Raw genomic sequence first — 24,431 nt, 5'->3', positions numbered from 1 at the left:
GTTGTCCCTCATCCCCCCTCCCCCCAGAGCTGGGCTGAACACCCAAAGCGGGATCCAGTTGCTGCCAGGTCTTCAGTTCAGTTACACTTCCTTAATATCACTCACCTCCTGGCAGTGAGGAGGTGATTTCAGACAGTTCCATCCTGACCACCCCCCACAAACTCACAAGGAGGCCACCCTCACCCCATGCCCCCCCCCAACCAAGGGAAAAGGAACTTGCTCAGGGGGCTTTTGAGACTCAGAGAAGCAACAGAGACTTGAGTGAAAACCCTGAATTTAATGTGACATTGGGGGAGCCCCACCCCTCCCTTGACACCACCCGGCCATCCAGCCTGTTGTGAGCTGCGTGAGGGCTGCCCCCAGAATCCGCCCTGCGGCTCTGGGTGCCATCCTGTGGCTCTGTGCTCAGTCAGCCTCCTGGGCCCGTCTCTCTGTGAATCTCCTGAGGGACACAGAGAGAAGACATTGTGTGGGCTCTGCCATCTTAGTTCCATTACTGCCTTTCTTCAACCTGCCCCTTCCTACCCGTTGTCCTCTATATCCCTCACCTTCTCGCGTATTCGTACAGTGCCTGCTTGCGCTCCTGCAAGCTCTCCTGCCGGGCCCAGGAGGACTTGGCAAATGTTAGGGCTGTGGGCTGAGGGGTCACCGGGCCAGAGCTGGGGAACTGAGGTGATCACAATGTCAGAGGGCTTGCGAAGTCATCATCATTAAACACGCATTGAGTGCCTACTTTGCAAGAGAGGCACCGTGCTAGGGTTTCAGGATCAAAGAGACACTGGGATTGGGAAGTTATGTAGACTTCCCCACCCCACCCCCAGCCTCAGACCTGATCCTTGTTTCCTGGGCCTCACCTTGGGGGCAGAGGCTGTGGGAAGGGACTGGGTACCCTCAGTGATGTCTTCAGGCATGAAGGCCACGGCCCCCTCAAGCAGATTGGTGATGGTCAAGTCCACACAGCCAGTGCTGGCTGGGGGGAGGGAAAAGAGGAGAGGGTAATCTGTTCCCTGCTCACCTTCTCCCTCACAACCCACTTGTCTTCTCTCTGCCTGTTTCCCCATGTGAGGCTACCCTTTCCCATACCCAGGTCTCTCTGGATGACGCCCAGTGGTACATGGGGCAAAACTTCCTTGACTCTCTGAGCCAGAGTTGCCAGTTGCGCATCAGGAGAAGGGCCAGGGGAGGGAGGGAAAGAAGGCTGAACTGCAAAAAATAAATCAGAAATATGATGAGTGGAAAACTTGGAGGAAGGAGAGGCTGACTAGCACAAGAATAGGACCGAAATCACAGTAGGCTCAAAAAAAAAAAAAAAAAAGCTTTGTGTACAGAGACCACGCACCTGACTGGGGGCGTAATCTGGGGTGTCTCTGTCGCTTCATGTGCTCTGCTTTGTCTGCTGGAGTGAGCCGTGTCCCTGTCTGGCCCAATTCCTTTGCCACCAGCTAGGAGAATTGGAAGGTTGAAAGTGTTAGAACCTGAGGCCTCAGGCTTTCCTCGACCTCCCCCTAAGGAGAGACCCCACCACCTGTTGCGCACGGAGAGCAAACTCCTCATTCCCCTCCCCCAGCTGGCGATGGAGAGGACGGAGCCACCTGTAAAAATAAAACAGACAATCCAGGGCCATGCTGGGGGCACCTGGGGTAAGGCTATCATCTCCTCCCTACTCTTGGTATCTCTTTTCATGGGACAGTAGTGGTGAGGGGGGTAGAGAGTAAATACTTTATGTAGCCTCTGTGGTGGAATCTTGGTATTAAAAGATCTGGAAATGGACAGGGAGGTTACTTCCTTAACCTCGAGGTGAGCTTCTCCCCAGCCACCAAAAAGTGAGGACAGTTAATACCTTACTTGATACACCGTGAAAGGGACGAAAAGTGACCACAGCAGTTCTGAGACCCAAGAGGCATCTGACACCGTCTGAGGAGAGGGTATAAAGTGAGGCCTAAGCCAGGGCCACGGGTGGGAAACTTCCCCTCCAAGCCCCAGAGAGTCGCTGTCCAACACACACTCACCACAGAGACCAGGGGTCTCTGAACTTGCAGGGCAAGAGGCTGTACCACATCCTGGATAGAAAATGGCCAGGAACTAGAAGAGGAAGGAGAGAGCAGAATGGGGGTCCAGTCAGCCTAGTCAGCAGCTCACACCTGACTTAAAAGAGAAAGCTGTCAAACCATATGACAAAATAAATGGGGAAGAGAGGGATTCTGGGGATAGAACTAAAAGTGGACAGAAAAGAAATAAACTAGAAATGCAGTGGGTGGGGGGCAAATCTGACCACCTACCCAGTTGAAGCCCAATACCTGTGCTCACCCACCTGAATTGTAGGAGCCCTTCCCGGCCATTGGTGGCCTCCTCCTCAGGGAATAGCAGCAGAGGGGTGGGGGGATCCCTCGTGGAAGTACAGAATCTCTTGAGTGACTCCACCAACTCCCCCTGACCATCCATCTCCATGAACCCCCGAGACCAGCACACAAAACTGGGGGGACTATTGAGCAAAGGCTGGGAACCGGGAAGAAAGCAAGAATGGAGGGGAATGAGAAAAACTGACAATCAGGGTAGAGAAGTGGGGTTGGGGTAAAGCTCAGTATCTCGTGGTCCCCAGGGAAAACCCGAGCCGGCAGGTGGAGGGGCAGACGGGAGCTTTGAGTGGGGGCCCAGGGAACCGCTCCGGGAGGCTCTCGGCTTCGCACCCCCACCACGACACTCACGGTGCTACAGCTGGTGAGCAAGTTAACTATGTTGTGATCGAAAGGTGTCACGTGGTTGGAAACGAGGACCCTAACGCGATGATCCCGGAGTCCGGGGTCCTCCTGCCGGGCCACCAGCCCCAGCACCGCACACATGGTCCGCACCACGAATCTGGGGACGCAGGCGGCGGTGACTGCGCGGCCTCGGGCCCGGCCCGGCCCCGTCCCTCCCCGAGCGCCCGGGTCGGAACCTGCGGAGGACGCTGTCTGGCAGCGCGCAGCTGACCAGGAAGACGTGGATGCCGAGAAAGAGGCGCAGGACCAGGAGACAGAAGCCGATTGGCGCGTAGAGCAGCAGCGCGAGGAGCAGGAAGCCGTCACCCGGGAGCCTGGGGACGAGAGGCGGGGTGAACGGGCGTCGAAGGCCGAGAGGACGCGGGAGCCGGTCCCTTTCCGCCAGGTCTCTTACCGGTGCGAGTCAAAGAGCCTCTCCGGCCCCGGTGCTGGGGGAGGCTCCATCGCTGCTGCTCTAGGAGTGCCCGGCCGCTGCAGCCGCCGCCGCCGCCATCTTCGCGGCCGGCCGCAGGTGCTCCTGGGAAGGTGGAGCCTTGGGGCCGCCCAGGGTGCCTGGACCCGAAATCGGATCGCGGCGCCCCGGAAGGGCTAGCGGTCCCAGCATGCCCCGCGGCCTCCTAGGCCACCTCAGAGCTCGCGCCCCGCGGGGACCACAGTTCCCGGCATTCGCGGGGCGGGGGCGGAGCCGGTCTCCTGGGCTGCTGGGTACCGGCGCGCCCTTCTGGAGGACTTCAGGTACCGGCGTGCCACGCGTCCTGCTGTCCGCCTGCTCGCGTCCAGGGCGCCGCCTCTGAGCAGGGCGGTCGGGAGGCAGCTGAGGCGGAGCTGATGGCTGCGCTGAGGGCGGGGCGGGTTGTGGGCCGGAGCCTCTGGAGATGGCGGGCTTTGAGGGGGACTCCCTGGGGAACGGGACCCGCGTTGACCCCTGACCTTCGGACCTTGCTGACGTCAGGAACTCCCGACGCTCGGGCCCGGGTGACGTACGGGCCCCTCAATCCCCTGGCACGGTTGTCGGACCCTGAACCTTGGGCATGTCTGACGTCGGGGTTCCTGGATTCCCGCGCTCGGCTGACCGCGGGGGCCCCCGATCCCCGGAAGGCCTCAGAGACCCCCGGAACACGACGGCGCGTGTGGCTGGCGGTGGCGCTGGGCGCCGGGGGAGCGGTGTTGTTGTTGTTGTGGGGCGGGGGTCGGGGTCCGCCGGCGGTCCTAGCTGCGGTCCCTGCCCCGCCACCCACCTCTCCCCGGAGCCAGTACAACTTCATTGCGGACGTGGTGGAGAAGACGGCACCTGCCGTGGTCTATATCGAGATCTTGGGCCGGTAACGGTGGGGTAGACCCGGAGGCCCCGGAGGGTGGGCGAGCAGGAGGGGTCAGAGCCTCGTCACCTCTGTACTGTCCCCCCATCCCAGGCACCCTTTCTCGGGCCGCGAGGTTCCCATCTCGAACGGCTCAGGATTCGTGGTGGCTGCCGATGGGCTCATCGTTACCAACGCCCATGTAGTGGCTGATCGACGCCGGGTGCGCGTGAGGCTGCCTAGCGGTGACACGTATGAGGCCATGGTCACAGCTGTGGATCCCGTGGCAGACATCGCCACGCTCAGGATTCAGACCAAGGTGGGGTTCGAGTTGGGGCCCTCCCAAGGTGGGGGTCTGTCTGGAGCTGTGGATTTGCTTGCTTCTCAGCTGACAGGTCTGTCTGGCCCCTTCTGTGTAGGAGCCTCTCCCCACGCTGCCCTTGGGCCGCTCCGCTGATGTTCGGCAAGGGGAGTTTGTCGTTGCCATGGGAAGTCCCTTTGCGCTGCAGAACACGATCACATCGGGCATTGTCAGCTCTGCTCAGCGCCCAGCCAGAGACCTGGGACTACCCCAAACCAATGTGGAATACATCCAGACTGATGCAGCTATTGATGTGCGTCCTGATGCGGGGAGAAATGGGAAGCTAGGATGGGAGCAGGGAGGCTGTGTGGTTCAGATACAGGGACTGGGCTGCAAGAATGTAGCCACTCATTCATTGCTGGGAAAGGAGAGAATTTGGAGAGAGTGCCTCCATCCTGATTATGCCCCCAGGCTCAAAGTCCCAGGATCTCTTCCATGTTTTCTCCTTGTCCTGCAGTTTGGAAACTCTGGAGGTCCCCTGGTTAACCTGGTGAGTGGGACATCCTTCTAAGAATCCCTGCCCCAGGTTAGTGTGGGAAGGGTGGGTTTTCCCTAATTCAAGGATGTCTGGTTAAGTTTCCGACCAGTCTCTTGTTGGCTGCCTCCCAGTATGCAAGCACATCTCCCCAGCACTCCCTGCTACCTTTGGTCAGGTGTTCCCCCAACCCTGACTATTGTTGTGGGCTATGGATCAGGGCCTGTGTCCCTACAGGATGGGGAGGTGATTGGGGTGAACACCATGAAGGTCACAGCTGGAATCTCCTTTGCCATCCCCTCCGATCGCCTTCGAGAGTTTCTGCATCGTGGGGAAAAAAAGAGTGAGCCTGGTTTTGGGGGGGAAGGAGATTCCTTTAAGAGGTGGGTGGAGCATAGGGAGGGGCATTTTTTGGGGACTTGCTTGAGAGGAGTCAATTGGGAGGAGAGGGGTGAGGAAGGATATAGCTGGGTGAGGCTTATTTGTCCCTCTATCACAGATTCCTGGTTTGGAACCAGTGGGTCCCAGCGCCGCTACATTGGGGTGATGATGCTGACTCTGACTCCCAGGTAGGAGCATTAGGGGTAGTGACAGGGAGGGCCACCAGTGTAATCAGTAGTGGGCGAGTGGCATCTCCACTGGGTTTGTTCCTCCGTTTTTTATCTAAGCTGCCTCACATTTGGAGCCATCGGAACAGCCGTCCCTCTCATCGTGACTTTCTCATCCCGCTTCATTTGCACCCTTGCTACCGGATTGTTTTTATCCTGTTACTCCTTTGATTTAAAGCCTTTGACCCATTAACCTGGTGTTTAAAGGCCATTTTCCATCTGTTTCCACCACAGCCTTTCAGACTCAGCTCCTGTTACTTCCTACATGGATACTCTGTTCCAGCCAACCTGCTTTCCTACTTCCATATTTTTATCTGTGCTGCTCTTACTTTATATGGTTAAATATCAGACCCATCCTTCTAGAATGATGTTAGTGCCACTGATTTAATACCATGTGTCATTTGGAACTAGCTATCTTTTATGTACATGCTGCTTCCTAACTGCTGGAAGGCAGCAAGTTACCTGCCTTTGTATCTGTGGCACCTGGCACGTGCCCTTTCTGTATGGCTGTGTGTTGACAAGAGACATGAGGTGAACCCAAGAGGGAGAGAGTGTGGCGTGTGGATAACAGGGTGCTCTGTGTCCTTGCAGCATCCTTGCTGAACTACAGCTTCGAGAACCAAGCTTTCCCGATGTTCAGCATGGGGTCCTCATCCACAAAGTCATCCTGGGCTCCCCTGCACACCGGTGAGGGGGAGACTGGGTGGGAGGTGGGGTGGGTGAGTCGGGCAGCTGCTCTCGGATGGGGTGGCACGCACCCTCTGCTCTCTCTCCATCTTTCTCCCTAGGGCTGGTCTGCGGCCGGGTGATGTAATCTTGGCCATTGGGGAACAGCTGGTACAAAATGCCGAAGATGTTTATGAAGCTGTTCGAACCCAATCCCAGCTGGCAGTGCGGATCCGACGGGGGCCGGAAACACTGACCTTATACGTGACCCCTGAGGTGACCGAATGAACGTAGCAGCAGGAGTGTGAGGCTCCTGTCTGATTTCCTCCCTGCCTCCCTGGCCTGGGCTTCGAGGGCACCTGGACAGAGGTTTAAGTGAGACCATGGGGGGCAGGTCCCTCCAACCAGCAGCACCGGTCCCTGGGCTCTGAAGAATCACAAACATGCTTTTTATATAAAATAAAATTATACCTAGCAACATGTTATAGTCAAAAATGAGGGGGGGGGGCTGGATCTTTTCCCACCGAAAGGCTAGAGGTAAGGCTGTAGCCCCCCTGAACTGAGGGGAGATACTGGAGCTGACCATCCTGACCCCCTGAGTCAAGGAAACCAGCCGCTGCTGTCAGTCATCGTGGGCAGCTAGTTCGGTGCTGCTCTGGGTGATGGGCTCTGCTCAGTGCCAGGCCTGGGTGCACAATTCCCCGTGCTTGGCCGCGGGCTCTGACAGCTGGCCTAGGGAGGAAGGCGATGGCTTCCTGACAGTTCCACAGCCATGGGGCCCGGCTGGATGAGTGCAGTGGGCCTGCTGATGGCAGGAGTTCCTTGGTAAGCTCCTGAGGTAATGGCAGCCTCAGACCCCCACCAGGCGGGGCCAGTGGTGGTTTGCAGAGGAAGGTGGGGGCACCTTAGATGATCTGGTTGTTGTTCTGGCCGGGGTAGCGCTCAAATCTTCTGTTGGCCTCTTCACTGAAGGCATCACCTGCAGGGTGACCAGTTGGTTTGGGAGGTGCCCTGGGCAGGGACAGGAAGACTGACCCATTGTGGGGAAGGGGTGGGTAGAAGTGGAGGGGCTGAGAGGTCTAGATGTGAGTGGAAGGACACAGAAGCAAATCAGGGAAAAGAGAATGAAGGATGTTTCTCCCCACCCCACAACCTTCCCAGGCTGCTCTTCCCCCGAGTACCAATGTGGCAGTTGTGCACCCAGATGCGATGACCATCGTATTTGCAGTTACATTTCATGGCGTTGTTGGTGAAGTCACTCTCTGCTACTTCAAAATTTGGGTTGATGAGCACCTGTGAGTGGGAGAAAGGCCACTTAACCCAGCTGTCTGCAGATCTGAGGTGTCCTGGACCCTCCTCCTCCTTGCCCTCTGGAACTCTCTGGCCCCAGCTACCTGTAGAATGTAGTTTCCTGGCTTCACATCTGTGATGTCAATCCACTGGCAGTCAATGTCATGCCGGTAGAGATCCCAGCACCCCACGGTGATGCCCTGCTCCCCAAAGTTGGCGCACTCGTACCTCTTGGACACATCTGAGAGGAGAGGTGTATGTCAGTGTGAGGAATGGCTCTGGGGTGGAGACACTATAGTCCATTCTGGGCCCCAACTCACCCTCCTGACACTCAGTGTCTTCTAGACAGAAACTAGCTTTGTGGCCTTCAGCCACCTTGGTGCCATTGGGGGTCAAGATATCGTAGTGAGTGAAGATGTCCATGCTGTGGTAGTGCCTGTGGGGATAAGGGAACTCCTGTTTCCTTCCCTGCCCCATCCCCCATGGCCTTACCCTTCCACCTCACCCCTTACCCTCTCACCCATGACACTCATGCCACACCCAGGAGTGGCGTCCAGCCTTGGGCCTGAAGTCAGCTCTCCCCAGGTTGTGGATCTGGGAGGAGAAGCGGAGGAGACGCCGGTGGCCATAAGGCCAGTTGGCTGAGCGAGCTGAGCGGGCCAGGCAGTTCTCTTCCGCGGCACAGTACAGCATGTGCAGGGGCCGGTCCTCGATGTAGGCCGTCTCCTGCACCAGGGCCGAGTGCAGCAGCAGATCGGATGCGGCTGCCCCAGAGAAGGAAAGAGAGCATTAGAAACCACTGCTGGGGGCAGAGACAGATGGGGGTGCTCCCATCCCCCAGGTGGGAGAGGCTGTACCCCTCTAGATTACGGCCCCTTCTTTCCCCACAAAGGTGTGGCCTGGTGCCTCTCTTCCCTGGCTTGGGTCACCCTACTCTCCACTCACTCTCAGAACAGATGACTCCAGCGGTGAAGCGGGTCTCTGTCCTCTTGCAGGTGATGGGGGTGCCGTGGTGGGCACACTGGTCCAGGGACAGCTCAGTCCCTTTGCAGCGCACGCCACTCATGACCACCTCAGTCACATTCCCCGAGTCCCAGTACCAGGTCTCCTGGGGACATGTGTAGGTATTGCTTTGAGGCTCTCGGGCCCAGGGTTCATTTCCACACTCATCTGCTGCCAGCACAGGCCTTGGCCCCACACATCCGCTTCCCGCTCACCTGCAGGCCATGGTTGGCATAGCCCAGGCCAAGTTGCCGACAGGCCACCATGGCCTCCAGCGTCCCCCAGTCATCCCCACAGATGAGGCCCCAGCGAAGGGGCCCAGAGCCCCCGATTTGCACCTCGACTCGCCCCTCGTATCGGCTGCGGCCCCCGCTGAGGCGGATCTGTAGTGACACGGAATGGAAGCGCTGGGTGAGGCGGTAGGAGTCTGCAGCAGGAATGTGGCAGAAGGGTGAGTCAGAGGCCCGTGAGGGGCTAGCAGATGGTGGGGTCCTGTGGGAGCTACAGGACAGTAGGGCCCGGGATAATAGGTGGGGCCACCAGCCCGCAGGTTGGAGACCAGGATGGGGTGAGAGGTGGGACTGGAACCCAGGCGGAAAGGACGACTGACCTTGGCATCCGCCCCCGTGTGCGGCAGGTTGCATCGGACCCCTGCGTCCCGGCTGTGGGAGCAGTCCTCGGCTGTGATGTTCTTGTGGGGGCACTTCCACAGGGAGGCTTCCTGCCCCGAGCATCGGACTTCGCTCAGGTGGATGGCGCCCATGCCTGGGGGCCGGGGTCAAAGGTCCGGAGGTTGCCACTGGACCGTCATGGTCTGCCCGGGGCTCTCCTAACTTTCCCCAAGGAATGGACCCCCTGGGTGTGCCTGCATCCTCCTTCCCACTCCCTCCCACGTGCATCTGCCTCACCCTGCCCCATGCGGGCACCGCTCAGAGCCTCTCGAGCGCTCCCGAAGCCCAGCTCCCGACACACCACGCTGGCTGCCTGGAGGTCCCACTTGCGGTCACAGACTGTGCCCCATGTGCCAGCCTTCAGGACTTCCACGCGGCCCTCTCCAGGGTGGGCCCCAGCCTTTAGACGCACACGGGCCTATGGAGGAGAAAGACGTGCCCAACGCTTGAATGGAAACGTCAGCACGGAGAGGGCTAAGTAGACCTGGGAGATGAAGGAGGTTTTTGGGGGGTGGGGTGGAGTGATATCAGGTCTGTGGCCCACCCCCTGGAAGGTTCCTTTCTGTCCCCAAAGGTCAGGGCTGTGCTTGGTCATGGGGTGGCCAGGCCAGGGGGTTCCCCACGGGAAAGGTCACAGTCACTGTCTCACACACCTCCCCCTGAGGCTTCGACTGCTGCTGCTTCTTCTGGCCACTGGACACCGTGTAGAGAGGGCCCGGCACACAGCTCACCACTGCAGGGCCCCCCCCAGGGCACCGGGTGGTGTCATTGGCACGATAGAACTCCAGGGAGCAGAGGGAGAGGTGAGCCTCCGTGCCCATGCACGTCACCCCGTGCAGACCAAAGGAGTGTTGCTGCCGCTGGGCCAGCAGTCTGGGGGGATAAGAGTGGGGTGCAGTAGGGTAAAACAGTGTCCCGCCTCTTTGCCCCACAATGCTCCTCCCGCTCCCCACCTCCCCCATCCCCTCCAATCTTCCATGACCACTTTCTCCCTTCTCTCTGCCTTCTCTTCGGAATTTTCCTCCAAAGAGACAAAGGGAGTGCCCAGTGACCAGGCTGAAAGTGCTCAGACTACCCTGCCGGGCGTTCCCTGGGGACCCCCTGTGAGCAGGATGGCTTGTCCTGCTCTGCCTGACAGAAACCTTGTCCCAACAACTTCCAGGCTGCTGTGGCTCTAAAGGAGGCCGAGGCTAAGGCTGTGGTGCTGAGAGAAGGGGAAGCCAGGACAGCCCCACTGGGAGGGGATGGGCAGGAGGGAGACGCTGACCCAAACAGGAAGCCCGGAGAGGCCAAGCGAGCACATCCTGGTGTTGTGCGGAGACTGAGTAGGCTGAGTGAGTCAGGGTGCAGGGGGTGAGTCAGCCTTGGAACAAAACAGCATGTCAGAGGCCAGAGGAGCTTTTGGGCTGGAGACCTGGAGGCCAGAGTACGATGGGCAGCTCCGAAGAACTGACCAGCCGGTGGGCACAGGCAGAGCTGGGGCTGGCCTCTGCGGGCAGGAAGATGTGTGGGGGAACGGTTAGGGGAACCACGTGCCCAGAGAAGGAGGGCAGATGGGAATACTAACATGGCAGGGAGATCCCACGACCTGGGCCCAGAGGTACAGTAGTCTTTACTGAGGTAGTCTGAGTGTCCACAATTTAAATATAACTGAAGGAATGTCCCATAAGCTGCCGGAGCAGGAAAATGGGGCTAAACCAGAGACTGTAAAGCATAAAACACTGCTAAGAAATGCCTGAGAGAACGAGGGGCCTTGCTGATCAGCACCAGTGGAGTGAGAGGCCGTGGTGAGGGGTGAGGGTGAGAGAAGTATGTTCTTCCAAAGACTCTGGTTTGAGCCCAGGGCGGAGGGAACCAGATGGGGCCCCGGGGTTGCAGGCGGCCCGTGGCCTTGGCCACGTGGTGAATTATGCACTAATGTGCCCCGTCACCTGCTGTCGAGGAAGGAAGGGATATGACAACTTGAAGCCATTGGCTTGGAGGACATGGAGAGGAGGAAACGTTTATGAACGAGGCAGACAAAAGAAGCCTGAAGACTTTACGGAATACCTTTGTGGGAGCTCAGGATAAACGGATTCCGAAGGTAAAAGCTCAGGGGCTCTCCCAAAGTCAAAGAAGCCATCACAGGAAAAAGACATCTTCTTCTAAACTCTGCCCTCTTCTTCCCCACAACTAACAAAGCAAAAACTCCAGTACGGACTTTAATGGGGTGAGTGAAGGCCAGTACCCCCAGATTCTGAGCTCCTCTGAAGGCATCAGAACGAGGGATACAGGGGACCCCCGGGAGATCCCGGAACTTGCCGATGAGAAGAGGGGAAGTAGGAAGGGAAGAGTTCTCTGCACCTCAGTCCCTGCCAAAGAGGTTATCAGGGAGATTTTTAACATGCAAGCTGCTTTTTGAAGCCAAGTGAGACGTAATCACCAGGGATGGAAGCTTTCCGCTCCCTTGGGTTCCAAAAGAACCTGGGAGGAAAATTCGGGAACTGGGAGCCTAATCGTGTTCAACTGGCCAGAGAGGTAGGGACTGTCCATCTGACTCCATCCAAAGGGGACCCGAGTCTCACCTCCTAATCAGGTAAGCTGGCAGCACTTACTTAAAACTTTTAGAAAACTTTTTAAAAAATTAAGAATGGTAGGATGGGAACACTGATCCCTTTGGCAAGCTTAAGCTCTCAGGGAAGAGGCAAACATGGTGTCCAAAGGAGAAAAGCACCAGATTCTCTACTAGTATTCATGGGAGAAGACAAGTAAGCATGTGGAAACAGGGCAGTAAGTGGATGAAGTCTATTGAGATTTTCAAAAATCCTGTAGCAAATATAATTCCCCAGAGACCAACATAAGGGCCAGGCATACTTGACATTTCAGTAAGTGACCTGGAAGGTGACCTGCCTTGGCCGCTGCCGCCCCCTACCACCTGGGCAGCTCTCAGCCCCTTCCTTGCCCACACCTCCCATCCCCCCATTTCGTAACGTGGTGCCCCCTCTCCTCTCCTCCCAGCCTGAACTTCCGTTTACCTCTTGCTTGGCACCCTGCCTGCTCGGGGTTTTGCTTTGACTTTAAGCTTGTTGACTGGTCTGCAAAAAGGAGAGAGAAGTTGGTGGAGGTAGTGGTTAGGTATGTCGCCCAGGAAGGGTAGAGGGTTATTTTTTTTTTTTTTTTCTGTTTCTGGGAAGGGTGCTTCATGCAGCGTGTGGAAAGGGCTAAGGAGAAGGACAGACAGAACTGCCACATACACTGACTGCTGAACACCAGTGAACTATTTTAGGAGCTCGTGCTGCTCTCTGGATTCAGCAACAGTAGTGAGGAGAGAGGAGATAAGAGAAAAGGTAAAGAGTGGAGGGAGAATAGGGATGTGGGTGGATTAAAGGAGGTGAGGAGTAGGGGGGAGGAGGAGGAATGCAGGTGGCTGAGGCTGGAGTCCAAGCTATTTGGAGGAAATATAAAGATGGGGAGGCTTCTCCTCAGCCATTCCTATATTATATCCTCCTTATGAGCCCTAAAATCAAAGACTCCATCCTCAGGCCTGCCTCCCCTCCCTTCCACCCTGGAAAGGGCATTTTCCAGTCACATCCCTAATTTATCAGCTTGGGTTCTAGGATGGACATGGACAGGCTGCCATCTGTCCATCCACCTCCTGGGGCCACAGGGGCCAGCAGGAGGTCCCGGGGCTCTTGCCCCATTACCTTCCAAGGGGCTTGGGGTGTCGGGCTGAGGCCTTGGCCGCTCGCTTCCTCAACTTTCTGTGAGGGCAAGACAACAATAGCATCAGAATCAGTCTAGAACCAAGTGGAAAAGGTGAGTGCAGCTGGTTCCAGGGGCAAGATTTCTTTTACAGTCAGAAGGGATCCCGGAGGCAGAACACCATGACCTCAGATGCTCCCGAGGCCCTTCCCTCTGTGGCTGTTTGGCCTCGTAAGCACTGTGCAGATGTGTGGGCGGCAGCAGAGGTCCATAGCTGGACCTCTGTTATCATTTTAGTTGTCTTTTCTTTGAACATGTTCCTGCTCTGCTCTGAATTGATGGTGTCCCTACACCAGCACCTACAGAAATTAGGTTAGGGCAGGAGGGTGAATCACTCCTGGGTCCGGTGATTAGGCTGACATGAACCTCAGGGGAGGGCAAAGGGAAGGGGGTAAGTAGAAGGGTGTTAGGGTTACCAGACTCAGCAGGTTAGCAGAGGGCACTAGCCTGCGCAGGCCCAGGGAGGCTGATCACCTGTTTTCCTTCTTCTCGGACGTTCTCTGGCTTCTATCACTGTCCAGGCCTAAGGCCAGAGGACCGGAATCAAGGACCAAGGCTAGATATCCAGGGACGTTAACTTGGTCTGACCGGAGCCCTGAGGCCAGGCTGCTTAGGGTGCTAGCACCCCTCCTGCCCAGGTTCGAATCCCACGTGCTTTGGTCATTTATAAACCAAGCTAATCTCCCAAAGGTACTTCCAAGGAAATCAACTCTAAAACCTTATTTCTTTTTAAACTGGCCTAACTAATTGACCTTTCATTCTTCCAGGGGTTGCCTTAAGTCTAGTGTCTGGAATTTAGGTACTGGGTCTGGTTCTCCTCACATTCTCCCCTTAGTTTTGAAGACTCTAATTATGGCCCCTCTTTGTCCTGTCCATCTATTTATAGGTGATTTTGAGTCTTGTCTGTCTGCTCTGATAAATGCATGACCTCTGTTATCATTTTAGTTGTCCTTCCTTTGAACATGTGCCTGCTCTGCTATTTTTCTCTAGGAGTCAGATTTGGACATAGCATACTGTGTGCGGATGCACTAGAATTTTAACATACCCATTTCAAACAGGGGTGAGGCTGTCTGGCTTCTTCCTGAGGATATTACTTGATTGCCTCTTTTGCCAAAACATCCAACACAGCTAACATTCCCAGCAAAGAGTCTACGATAACTCTTAGGTTCCTTTCCTGGGACATTAAGAGTTTAGAGCCTTTCATCTTATAGATATAGTGTGAAACTTTTCTCCAAAGGCTTTTATTTTCTCCCTCAAACATGTCTTAAATGAAACTCACTTGGCACTTTCTTTCTTTCACCAATCAACCCAGAGAGATCATCTTGATCTCTGAAGTCATACTCAGAAGAATTTAATATTACCTCTTCCCTAAGTTATTTAAATGGTCTTATTTAAGACTAGTCTTGATGTTTTTCTTGTTTTACATTTCTTCATCCATAGATGTGCTTGTTTTCCCTATCATTTTTTCCTTCAACCATCAAACCATCAAACCTACCTATATCTGCACATCCTATAGTCATTCCTTCCCACTGTCTCTCCTCTCTAAGACCACTCCCCCCAACTGTTATGAATTGATCCTTTTTCTCTCTTGCATACAATCTCTCCTTCTCAACTGAATCCTTGAATCCTTTTAAACATGCTCAGATTTCTGCTGTAAACACACACACATACACACCTTTTACTCCACATCTCTCCTCTTCTTCACAACAAAAATTTTCTAAAGAGTTGTCAATCCTCACCATTTCCATATCCTTTATTCCCACTCGTTCCTTAACCCTCTGCTTTCTGGTTTTCCCCACCCATTGCTCTGCAATAACTTGAATGTTATTAAATCCAGTAGACATTTTTCAGTCTTCAGCTTATTGACCTCTCCAGCAGCATCAGACACTGCTGTCCTCTCTCTCTCTCCTTCCTTGGCTTCCATAGTACTACAATAGCCTGGTTTTAGTCCTAATTCTGGTTGCTCTTTCTTGGTATTCTTTTCAGGCTCCTCCTCTACTTAGTCATTGAAGTTTTTGGAGCTCTGTTAGGCAATCTTCTCTTCTCATGTCATACTCTCTTTTTAATATGGTCTCATTCACACCCAACCTTGTGTTTCCAATTGTTTTCTTGATGTCTCTACTTCAATATCTTAAAGTCATCTAAACATAATGTATGTCCAAAAAATAAACTCATAGGAGTCAACCTTGGCACTTCTCCCATTCTCGGTTTTACTTTACTAAATATCTCTCCAATCCATTAACTTTTGCTCCTTTCCAAACCATTCTCCAAAATGTAGACAAAGTGATCTTTTGGTGTCACAGACTTGATCATGACATCTCACAGCCATCCCTGTTAAAACACTTCAGCGGTTTCCCATTACTTTTATCACCAAGACCCCAAGCCTTAACATGGCCCATATGGACTTCTCTGATATGGTGCCTAATTCTGTCTCCCAGCATTTATTCATCTTTGTATTCTAAGCACTTTTACCATGCTTGGCATACAGTAGGATTTCAATATCTGTTGAACAGAAGTGACCAGAAGGGTGATTTCTTAAATAGCACTTAATACCCATGAGCCCCAATTTCTTTACCTGCAAAAGAGCAGTAAAGTGAATGGTTCAATTATCTATAAATTCCTTTTCTCTTCTAAAATTCCACAACTTTCACATGTTCTAGGGTGGAACCAGCAAAACATGTTTAAAAACAATAAAGACACCAGGTTCTGATTTTTCCACTCCCTAAAGCTTACTGACATGCTCTAAAAGCTTACAGGTGCGCCTTCTTTCTCTGCGAAGGTTTTTTTTTTTTTAACCTATCCTTTATCATTTAAGAAAAGTGAGACCACTCCCTCGTCTGACTTGACCCATGAAAGAAGATCGATAACATCTCCCCACCATGGCATCTCCCAGGCTCCTGTAATCTCTTTCCCCACTAAGAGTGACCTCTGTACTTTGGCATCATCTCCTTCCTTGGCCTTCATATCCCACACTCAGTAAGAGATTCCAAAATGTACAGCAAATACTCCTGATCTCTGAAAACTACTTCAGGCTAAGCACTCCTAAGGACAATGCCTGGGTCTCAAACTTCCCAAGGGTAGCCCACCTTGAAAGCTAGTTCATATTGACCTGGAACCACCCTTCTCTCGGGCAGCCTCAGAAACATTTTAGGTGTCTCTTCTCTTGTTTTCCGTATTCTACCAGTCATTCTACATCTGTTCCTTTCCCTTCATCTTTGTCGTCACTCCCTTAATCAGCTTCGTTTTTACAACAAACTCCTAGTTAGTCTTATTGCACCTAGACCCTCCTCTGTCCGTTAACTACTAACAGGCACTCTTTCAAAAACACAGGCATCCCTTTTCAGCATGAACAAGTTAAGGTGGTCACTCCCTAGACATCCCTGAAGATGGGAAAAGTGATTAAACTAGGGGAAGGGGTAGCAACAGACAAGATGGAATTTAACAAAGGTTATGAATCCTGAATCTCTATATAATTTTCTTTTTCTTAGTTGCTGGGGTACTGGAATAGCTAGAAGGAAAGAACTGAAATGGTGGAACTGTAACCCATAGCATCATTTGATATTTGCTCTTAGCTACTTGTTAAATTTTAATTTGAAAGTTATCACCTTTTTGTATAATATTATATCTCACAATAAATAACTGTAACTATGGTACTGTAACTCATAACATTTTTGGAAATTTCCTATGTAACTACTTGTTAAATTGTACTTTGAAAGATATTACCTTTCGCATATATGTTATATTGCACAATAAGGAAATAAAGGAAACTGTGGAACTGTAACCCAGCACAGTCTGAAATTTGCACTCATTAAATTGCACATGGAAAGTTATCACTTCTATGTATATATGTTATATTCCATAATAAAAAAATGATTAAATAAAAAAAACACGGGCATTATTTTATCACTGTCCAGTACAAATGCCTTTATTTTAAATTTTTCTAGAGGACAAAGGTTAGACTCTCCAATTTGGCATGAAAAGTGTTCCATTATCTGACCTCACTTCATCTATGTAAATCTTTCTTCTACTGTTTCTGAGAATATGCCTTCTACTCTAGTAACTTACTGTCTTCCAAATATATCCTGCCCATGATCAACTCTCTCCAGTTCAAAGATTTCCACATTGTGAACTCCAGTGGCCCTTTCCCAGTCCTCAGGTTTTTAGCTCCAGCAGCAGCATTGTCTCAAATGATCACTTTCTCCTCCTTTACTTGCTTTCCAGGCCACTACAGTCTCCTAGTTGTCTTCCTGCTTCACTGTTTGCATCATTTCGCCTTATTTCCCCATCCTCCTAATATTTAAGCGTCCAGTGGTTCAATCCTTGGCCTTTTTTTTTTTTTTTTTTTCTATTTACACTCACTCTTGGTGATGTTGTCCAGTTTCAGGACTTTAAGTACGTCTAGCTGAACTCTAGAGTCATAAATCCAATTGCCTAGTCAATCTCACCATTTCTGTGTCTTAAAGATCTCAAATTTAACATGTCCAAAAACCAACTTCTTAATCTACACCTCCATCTTCACACAAAACCTGCTCCACCCACTGTCTTCCCTTTATCAGAAGAGGCCGGTTCCATACTTGGCTCAAGCCAAAAACCATCCTTAATTCCTCTCTTCTCTCATACCACACCGAATCCATCAGAAAATCCTGTTGGCTCTACTTCCAACTATGTACAGAATTTGATCTTTTTGCACCACCTCCACTGGTCACCATCACCTTTCACTTTCTTTACTTGGCTTTTAGGCGACAACTCCTAACTAGTTTCCTTGCCTCCTTGCTTCTACTCCACCCTTTATGGTCTATCCTTAACAGAGCAAAGCAGTCTTTTAAGAGTGGAAGTCAGATGTCATGCCTCAGCTGGAAACCCTCATCTCCCACAGAGTGAAAGCCGAAGTCTCCAAAATGGCCCTACATGATCTAGCTCCCCATTCTTCCCTTAACACCACCTACATTTCATCATAACAGTTTCTCCCTTGTGCACTCACCCCCAGCCACAATGGTGTCCTGGAGTAGGACAAGGATGTCTCTATAGTGTGTTCCCTCACCTCCTCTGAATCTTTTCTCAAATAGGCCTTCCATGACTATTTAAAATTGCAATCCCATGCCTACTTCCTAACCACTTCCCTGCTTTATTTTTATCCATTATACTCTTTACCATCCTTACATTTTATTTATTTATTTATTATTTATTTTATTGTCTGCTTCTTCCCGATCCACGAGATCAGGGACTTTTTGTCTGTTTTGTTCACTGTTGAATTCCTCATTTCTACAACAGTGCCTGCCACAGAGTGGGCACTCAATAAATAAATATGGAATGAATGAATCTCTGCATTTTTGTTTGTGTTGTCCTCTTCACTTGGAATGCCTGCTCTTTAAATCCTACTAATCTTTCAAGACCTTCTGTTTGGATTAGGAAGAGTAAAGAACATGTACAGAAAAAAGGCATACAGCCCCAAGAAAGATAATAGGAAAAAGGCACATAGCTGTTATAAAATGGTTTGAGTCTCCAGACCAGAAAAAGTACATTCCTCAGGGCTGAAAGAACTTTCAGATATGTCTCAGAGCCAAGGCAAGGAAAATCTGAGCAAGTGTGAAAAAGACTGGAGATTGAGCAATGTATCGACTTTCAAATAGAAGAAAATGGATCCCTCAAACTACAGATAAATAAGTAATATTCTGGAATAGGTTATTAAATAGAAAATTTGTGGGCATTTAGAGAAGACTATCTGGATCATCAGAGATATAAAAGACTTCAATAAAAATAAGTTCACTTGATCCACTATGGTTCCCCTTTTTGAGAAGTTATATATTGGAGGCTGGAGAATGACTGTGAACATACTGTATCTGGATTTTAGAAAAATTTTCCATGATTTCATTATAGACAAGATGGTGAAATGTTGGCTATATCATTGTACTGTTCTGTTTGTTCCCAACTGGTTGAAAAAAACATTTCACAACCAATGATTAAAAGCTTGATGTAAATCAAAAGGGAAGTTTCACAAGAAGAGCTAAACCTTGGTTTTAACCAGTTCAATGATTTTAACTGTGATTATGATGAAGTCAGAGGACCTCATGATATCTGTGGACCAGAAGAGGCTGGGAAGTCCGAAAAATGGAACATAATGTTAAGAGCTGAGATAATTTCATGGGATCATCATAGCTTTTCAGTGGTTTTATATGATGTATGCAAACCATTTAATAGGTAAACACCCCCTTTAGGTTCAAAAAGGCTGCTCTATCAGTATTAAGAATAACAAAAGACCGGAAGTAGCTTCAGGTGACAAGTTCAGTATAAGAAATGTGATGCTGCCTTACAGAAAGGCAATGCAAAATCTAGGCCTGCTTTCCTCAAAGGAGAGCACTTCTCCAGACCACATCTGGAATACTGTGCCCCGTGAAAGATCACCTGATGTGAAGAGGTCTTTCTGCAAAACAAGCCTAAGAAAGAGCTGAAGAAAATAAGCATTTGTAGCCCAAGAAACACAAGATTACATACAGTGTAAAGATTTCCAAATATTTGCATGGCTCTCAGAGGCTCAGGATGACCAAATGAGATGCACCAAGGAAGCGAGACGCTCGAAGCACCGGACCCGTCCAACAGGGTGACTGGTACTCTGGAAGCCGGCGTGCACCCCAGGGCGCCAGGGCAGGGGGAGAGGGGCGGGTGCCTCGGCCACAGCAAATTCTGGATGAAACCTCCCTAGGGGTCCTCAGGGTCGCGCTCCCACAGCCGGGCCTCGAGGGCCGTCTCCTCAGAGTCCTCCGCCCCGCAGGGTCCAGCGCCCTCGCGGGGACCCCGCATTCACTGAAGGCCCCGGCGCCGGGCCGCGCCCCTCGGGCCTCGCGGGAGCCCCCGGGCTGCGCTGGCGCCCCCGTGCGTCCTGGGGCCCGCGGAATCTGCCTGCCAAACAAGGGGGCGCCCCGCCGCTGACCCCCTCTGGCTGGTGAATGATATCCCAAGACTTCAGCCATTTCCCCCCACTACTCCGGATCCCCGGGTTCCCAACGCCCCGGACCCTCTCTCAGGGGTCTCTCAACATCCCAGCCCGCCCCGTCCGGCACCCGCGGCCCCGCACCTGTAGAAGGCCGTGTTGACCCGCTTCTCCTCCGGGAAGCCCAGCATCCCGCAGACCACGTGGCTGTTGTGGGCGCTCCAGCCTTTGTCGCACACCTGCGACCAGCCCTCGGGAAGCCGCACTTCCACCAGCCCCTCGGTCACGGGCAGGGGCCGGCCCCGACCCACCACTGGTCGCAGCCGCACCTCCTCCACCTGCTGGTGATGCTCCACCTGGGGATGAGACCACGCGGGGGAGCGCCGGGAGCACCCGGAACCCTCTCATGGGACCTGCCAGCCTGGGGGAATTCTGATTGAGCCCCCGATGGGGCTGAGTCAGCGGTGAGAGCGAGGCAATGCTTGCTCTCAGGGAACCCAGGCTCTGGCCCCTTGACGCTCCTGCAACCATGGGACTGGGAGGATGTGCTGGGATCTGAGAAATGAGTCAAGTTGCTGAGGTAGCTGCGGAAGAGCACCTCCTTCTGCCTGGATCCTGGGGGAGTGCTTCACAGAGGGCCTTGAAAGAGGGGGAGAAAGGAAGGAAGGAGCTGTTCCGAATAGAGGGCACCTCTGAGGTGAGGGAGAACACAGGATGTGCAGTGAGGGCAGGAGCTGGAGTGGCTCATGCCAGAGTTAGCAGCTTGAATGCTAATGCTGAAACCCTCTGACCTCACAGCATCGGCCTCCCCTTCCAGGCCTCCCACCAACCCAAATGGTCTCCTGGGGCACATGGGACCCCCTACCTTTTAGTGTCTGCCCTAACCACTTATAACGATCCACAGCCCTCCCTGTCTGGCCATCCTGGGTGGTGTGTGTGTGTGTGTGTGTGTGTGTGTGATGAACTGCAGACCTCGATGACATTGGAGTCTGAGAAGCCAGGGAGGTGCTGGTCCTTGCAGATGACACCGGCGTCCTCGTCGTGGGTACAGTCACTGTTCCCCCAGCCCCGGGAGGCACACTCCGTCACACTCTGCTCGGTCCCTCTGCAGCTCAGGTTGTCCAGCCAGATGCGGCCTGCGGAGGGGGAGATGAGGGGACAGAGAGAGCCTCGGGGAGGTAGCACGGGGGTGTGACGGGGATATTGGGGAGAAAAAGCATGGGGGTCTCATACCTGGCCATGAAGATCCCATTTTTCTGGGAAGAAAATGGGCAGGAAAGGGACAGGGAACCCTGGAGGGGAATAGGCAGGGGGCACAGGGTTGACAGAGGGTTGGTGGTGATCTGGGACTACTCAAGAATTTGGTGGGGGGAATAAAAAACCGAGAGTCAGCACTAAAGTTCGGATCAGTTTTTACCCATTCAATGACGACTACAATTAATCAAGTGCCTAGTAAGTGCCAGGCACTCTGCTGGGCACTGTACGTACATGACCCCGCTTGGAACTGCACTGTCAGGAAGATGTCACCATTTTACATAAAGAAACTGAGGTTTAGAGAAGTTAGGGAGCTGGCCCAAGACCACCAAGTCAATAGATGGGGTGCAGGCGTTTGAGCCCAGCCTGTGAGGCTTGGAAATCTAAGAGCCTTTAACCAAAGCCACACATTCTCCACGTGCCTGCCCTGTCTGTGCTTCCATGTTGCCCCATGTTCTTCTTGGTCTGGACCCCACTGAATAGCACTAATTCCCCCTCAGAATTGGGTAGAACCTTGAAGGTCATCTGTCCCAGCCAGTGTGCAGGGACCCCTATGCACACTCGGATATGGCTTCCCCTGCTTCTGCTGGGACACCCACCTCCAGCCCCACCTGGCCGCCACAACCATCAGAGAATTCTCAGGACTCTTGGTGACTTTCCTCCACTAGGTCTCGGGCAGTCCTTTGATGCCATCCAGAAAAATCCCTCAACCACATCCCCGCCCGTCTCATATTTGAAGACAGCCATCATGTAATTGCCAATGAAGGCTTTTTCTTTCCAGACCAAACAGCCCTGGTTTTTTCAGCTATTCCTCCTTAAAACTTGGCTTCCAAATCATTCACAGTGGTTGCTCTCCTTTAAAAGTATTTCCATTTTCTAGCATCTCTCTTAAAATGTGGCACTCATAAGCAGGCATTTTATTCCAGAAGGGGTCTAGCCAGTGGGTATCAGGGGATTGGCCGCAGGTTGCATTGGCTTCTGTCCATCCAGCCCACTGTGAGCTCAGACAGCCCAGGCACTCCCAGGCCTCAGTCAGAGCTGCTCTTAGGCCCCTACCACCTCCAGCCCCTCCATACTTGTCCTAAGTTTTATATTTGTCCTTATTCAGTTCCAACTTGTTGGTTTCAGCTCTGGCCTGTAGCCCAATTTTGTCAGCTGCAGTATGTATCTGTGATCCCTTCTGGCTTTGGGACATCCAGCCTTCATTTACCTGCTCTCAGCTCCCCATGGAACCAGCTGTACTTTAACTATACAGGACCACCTGTATCTGGGCTGCCATGGCATGTGACTTTGTAGATTCATACATTTTTGTGGCAGAAAAGAACCTAGAGATCATCTAGTCATTTTGCACCTGGGGCATGTGAGGATCAGAGAAAGCAAGTGACAGCCTAAGGTCACACAACTCTGGGAGGTGACTGTGTTGGTTTGTCACTCATGGGTTTTCTTGACACTGGCTGTTTTTGACGCTCTGCATCCCCCACTGTGGCTGTGCCATCCTGGTGCTCCCTCTCTCTGCATTTAGGCCACCAGAAGCACAGCTCACCTGTTCCAGGACCATATTTGGCACTGTGGGTCCAGCCTGTGGCTTCCGTGAAACCCAGCTCCCGGCAGAGGACGTGGGCAGCCTGCAGTGTGAAGTCGTCATCGCAGATGGTGCCCCATTCACCAGCACGCTGTATTTCCACACGGCCCTCGTAGGGCTTCCTGGGGAAGCCGGCCAGTCGGAACCGCAGCCCCTCGCTTCCGTCCTTCTTCTCGGGGTCCGTAGATGGGGACGGAGACCCCAGGCACGAGCTGCACAGCAGGCACAGCAGCAGCCCCCATGAGCTCCACTGCCAGACGCTAACAGGCTGCATGGCAGATAAGGCCTGGATGTCCCACAGGAAGAGAGAGAGAGAGAGAGAGAGAGGGAGAGAGAAACTGAGACTGGCAAGTCCCAAGATAGATATTATGAAAGAAAAACAAACACTGAATAAGACCAAGGACAGAAAAATGGAGAAACAGTGGTGAGAGTGAGCCCGGACACCAAGAGAGACACACACACTAAATCAAAGCAGAGACACAGTGTGGGAGCAGGAGGAATGCCTGAGAGACCCAGATAAAGGGAGACAGGGAGAAAGGGAGCATCACAATCAGCTGTAATGCTCCACAAGGTCTTTCCCTAGTTCTGCCAACATCACCTCCATTCCTCTCACTCCCCAGTCTGAGAAACCCAGAGATCAAAAGACAGTGATTATTAGAGACCAAGGGTCAGGGAATGGTCCAGATCAAGAGACAGAGACTGAGCAAGAGACACTGAGAGAGGAAGACCCAGACAGACAGGATGTGAGATGAAGGGAGACTGTGGGAATGCAAAGGAGACAAACAGAAAGAGGCAGTGGGAGAGGAAACAGCGAAGATGGAAAGAGCTAGGCACACTGAATGAGGGAGCAAGAGGGAAAGGTACAGGCAACTGGTAAGGGGGGGGAGCCAAAGAGCAGATGTGGGAGGGACCCAGATGACCCTATTCAGTCAGTCAGACAGACTGACAGCTCTACTGATTGTGGAGAGAGGCAGGCCAGGGGGCCCAGGAGACCCTCGGACCTCAGATCCCTTGAATGGGAGTGGGGCAGACTCCCATCTGGGGCAGATGTGGATGCAGGAAGGGCAGAGACCAGACCACTCCGGGAATCATGGCACCTCCGCCCTAGCACACCGGCTCTCAGAAGTCCCACAGGGTCAAGGGTCCCAGGAGGGCCTGGCCTCACGCTGGGCAGCGGATGAGGTGGGCTGGTCGAAGCCTCCTGCCAACACAGCCTCCCGCCACACCGTCTTCGCTGTCACCGGGCAACGAGAGGCCAGGGCGCCAATCCTTGCCTCAGCCAAGGCCCTCTCTCCGTCTGGGGCTGAGAACAGCCCCTCCACAGCCAGGGGGCCCCCGGAGCATGCTCCCCCCAGCCCAGACAAACAACCCAACAAGACAGCTTTGTTCTGGGGACATTTTGGTTTGGGGGCCTATAGGGTTAAAGCCTCACAGAGCAGCCCCCAGCCTTGAAGCCCTCTCAGCTGCCTTATTTGGAACACCCTGCGCCCCCGCTCCCCCCATCTGCCTCTTTTCTCCACTCTTCCTGTGTCTCACTCCCCTTTGATAATAAAATCCTCCGTTGGTTGGCTTGCCCTGACTCCATCCCACGCCACTCCTCTTCCCTGGTCCCTTCTTCATCCTCTCCATCCCCAACTCCTCTTCTTCCGGCGGGCCGCGGGACTCCCCCTACCTCTGGCTGAGCGGGGCCTTAGGGACTGGGTGAAGAGTCCTGGTCCCGGAGTTCAGTCCTGAGACTTCCAAAAAAAAAGTGCTCGGCCGGGGGAGACCGGTCCCCCCCCACTCCCCCCTCTGGT

The 24,431-nt window shown here is 52.9% G+C and overlaps 3 protein-coding genes across 9 annotated transcripts; 1 reads left to right on the top strand and 2 right to left on the bottom strand.

Annotated features, from left to right (window-relative positions):
* Nucleotides 1–257: 257 nt before the first annotated feature.
* AUP1 (AUP1 lipid droplet regulating VLDL assembly factor) lies at nucleotides 258–3,339 on the bottom strand. Of its 2 annotated transcripts, XM_037806775.1 has the most exons (12): nucleotides 3,154–3,318; nucleotides 2,936–3,073; nucleotides 2,706–2,856; nucleotides 2,312–2,496; nucleotides 2,010–2,082; nucleotides 1,841–1,914; nucleotides 1,526–1,592; nucleotides 1,340–1,442; nucleotides 1,084–1,203; nucleotides 855–970; nucleotides 549–667; nucleotides 258–442 (listed from the first exon to the last, which is right to left on the bottom strand). In XM_037806775.1, exons 1-12 carry the CDS (start codon nucleotides 3,201–3,203, stop codon nucleotides 406–408), a joined length of 1,233 nt encoding a protein of 410 aa, XP_037662703.1. In that variant the 5' UTR covers nucleotides 3,204–3,318; the 3' UTR covers nucleotides 258–405. The 2 variants fall into 2 exon arrangements, with proteins under 2 accessions (XP_037662703.1, XP_037662704.1); XM_037806776.1 differs by lacking the exon at nucleotides 258–442 and having other exon boundaries at nucleotides 590–729; nucleotides 3,154–3,339.
* HTRA2 (HtrA serine peptidase 2) lies at nucleotides 3,302–6,647 on the top strand. Its single transcript, XM_037806774.1, has 8 exons — nucleotides 3,302–4,081; nucleotides 4,172–4,376; nucleotides 4,477–4,671; nucleotides 4,876–4,908; nucleotides 5,131–5,236; nucleotides 5,393–5,462; nucleotides 6,093–6,188; nucleotides 6,290–6,647. The coding sequence occupies exons 1-8, from the start codon at nucleotides 3,588–3,590 to the stop codon at nucleotides 6,453–6,455; spliced, it is 1,365 nt and encodes a 454-aa protein (XP_037662702.1). The 5' UTR covers nucleotides 3,302–3,587; the 3' UTR covers nucleotides 6,456–6,647.
* Nucleotides 6,628–24,417, bottom strand: LOXL3 (lysyl oxidase like 3). 6 transcript variants are annotated; one of them, XM_037806767.1, is made up of 14 exons: nucleotides 24,308–24,417; nucleotides 22,597–22,921; nucleotides 20,772–20,935; nucleotides 19,944–20,155; nucleotides 9,784–10,003; nucleotides 9,368–9,548; nucleotides 9,070–9,224; nucleotides 8,675–8,842; nucleotides 8,403–8,565; nucleotides 7,978–8,221; nucleotides 7,778–7,893; nucleotides 7,562–7,698; nucleotides 7,349–7,460; nucleotides 6,628–7,146 (listed from the first exon to the last, which is right to left on the bottom strand). In XM_037806767.1, exons 2-14 carry the CDS (start codon nucleotides 22,907–22,909, stop codon nucleotides 7,073–7,075), a joined length of 2,259 nt encoding a protein of 752 aa, XP_037662695.1. In that variant the 5' UTR covers nucleotides 22,910–22,921; nucleotides 24,308–24,417; the 3' UTR covers nucleotides 6,628–7,072. The 6 variants fall into 6 exon arrangements, with proteins under 6 accessions (XP_037662695.1, XP_037662697.1, XP_037662696.1 ...); XM_037806769.1 differs by lacking the exon at nucleotides 24,308–24,417 and adding an exon at nucleotides 21,033–21,091 and having other exon boundaries at nucleotides 22,597–22,726; XM_037806768.1 differs by lacking the exon at nucleotides 24,308–24,417 and having other exon boundaries at nucleotides 22,597–24,125.
* Between the last annotated feature and the right edge of the window lie 14 nt (nucleotides 24,418–24,431).

Source organism: Choloepus didactylus, chromosome 17 (assembly GCF_015220235.1).
Source record: "Choloepus didactylus isolate mChoDid1 chromosome 17, mChoDid1.pri, whole genome shotgun sequence".
Lineage (NCBI taxonomy): Eukaryota > Metazoa > Chordata > Mammalia > Pilosa > Megalonychidae > Choloepus > Choloepus didactylus.
Note: the sequence above shows the minus strand (reverse complement) of the source record. Positions and strands in the feature narration are given on the sequence as shown.

What these genes read in the sequence shown, in the direction of transcription:
- HTRA2 (XM_037806774.1), top strand. Translation starts at nt 3,588, where the DNA reads ATGGCTGCGCTGAGGGCGGGGCGGGTTGTGGGCCGGAGCCTCTGGAGA. An exon ending in CGCTCAGGATTCAGACCAAG is followed by an intron (nt 4,377 to 4,476) that starts GTGGGGTTCGAG and finishes CCTTCTGTGTAG; the next exon opens with GAGCCTCTCCCCACGCTGCC. An exon ending in ATGCTGACTCTGACTCCCAG is followed by an intron (nt 5,463 to 6,092) that starts GTAGGAGCATTA and finishes GTGTCCTTGCAG; the next exon opens with CATCCTTGCTGAACTACAGC.
- AUP1 (XM_037806775.1), bottom strand. Translation starts at nt 3,203, where the DNA reads ATGGAGCCTCCCCCAGCACCGGGGCCGGAGAGGCTCTTTGACTCGCAC. An exon ending in CCAGACAGCGTCCTCCGCAG is followed by an intron (nt 2,857 to 2,935) that starts GTTCCGACCCGG and finishes CTGCGTCCCCAG; the next exon opens with ATTCGTGGTGCGGACCATGT. An exon ending in AGAGACCCCTGGTCTCTGTG is followed by an intron (nt 1,915 to 2,009) that starts GTGAGTGTGTGT and finishes CCCTCTCCTCAG; the next exon opens with ACGGTGTCAGATGCCTCTTG.
- LOXL3 (XM_037806767.1), bottom strand. Translation starts at nt 22,909, where the DNA reads ATGCAGCCTGTTAGCGTCTGGCAGTGGAGCTCATGGGGGCTGCTGCTG. An exon ending in CAAATATGGTCCTGGAACAG is followed by an intron (nt 20,936 to 22,596) that starts GTGAGCTGTGCT and finishes CCCCCTCCGCAG; the next exon opens with GCCGCATCTGGCTGGACAAC. An exon ending in GGTGCACAACTGCCACATTG is followed by an intron (nt 7,147 to 7,348) that starts GTACTCGGGGGA and finishes GTCACCCTGCAG; the next exon opens with GTGATGCCTTCAGTGAAGAG.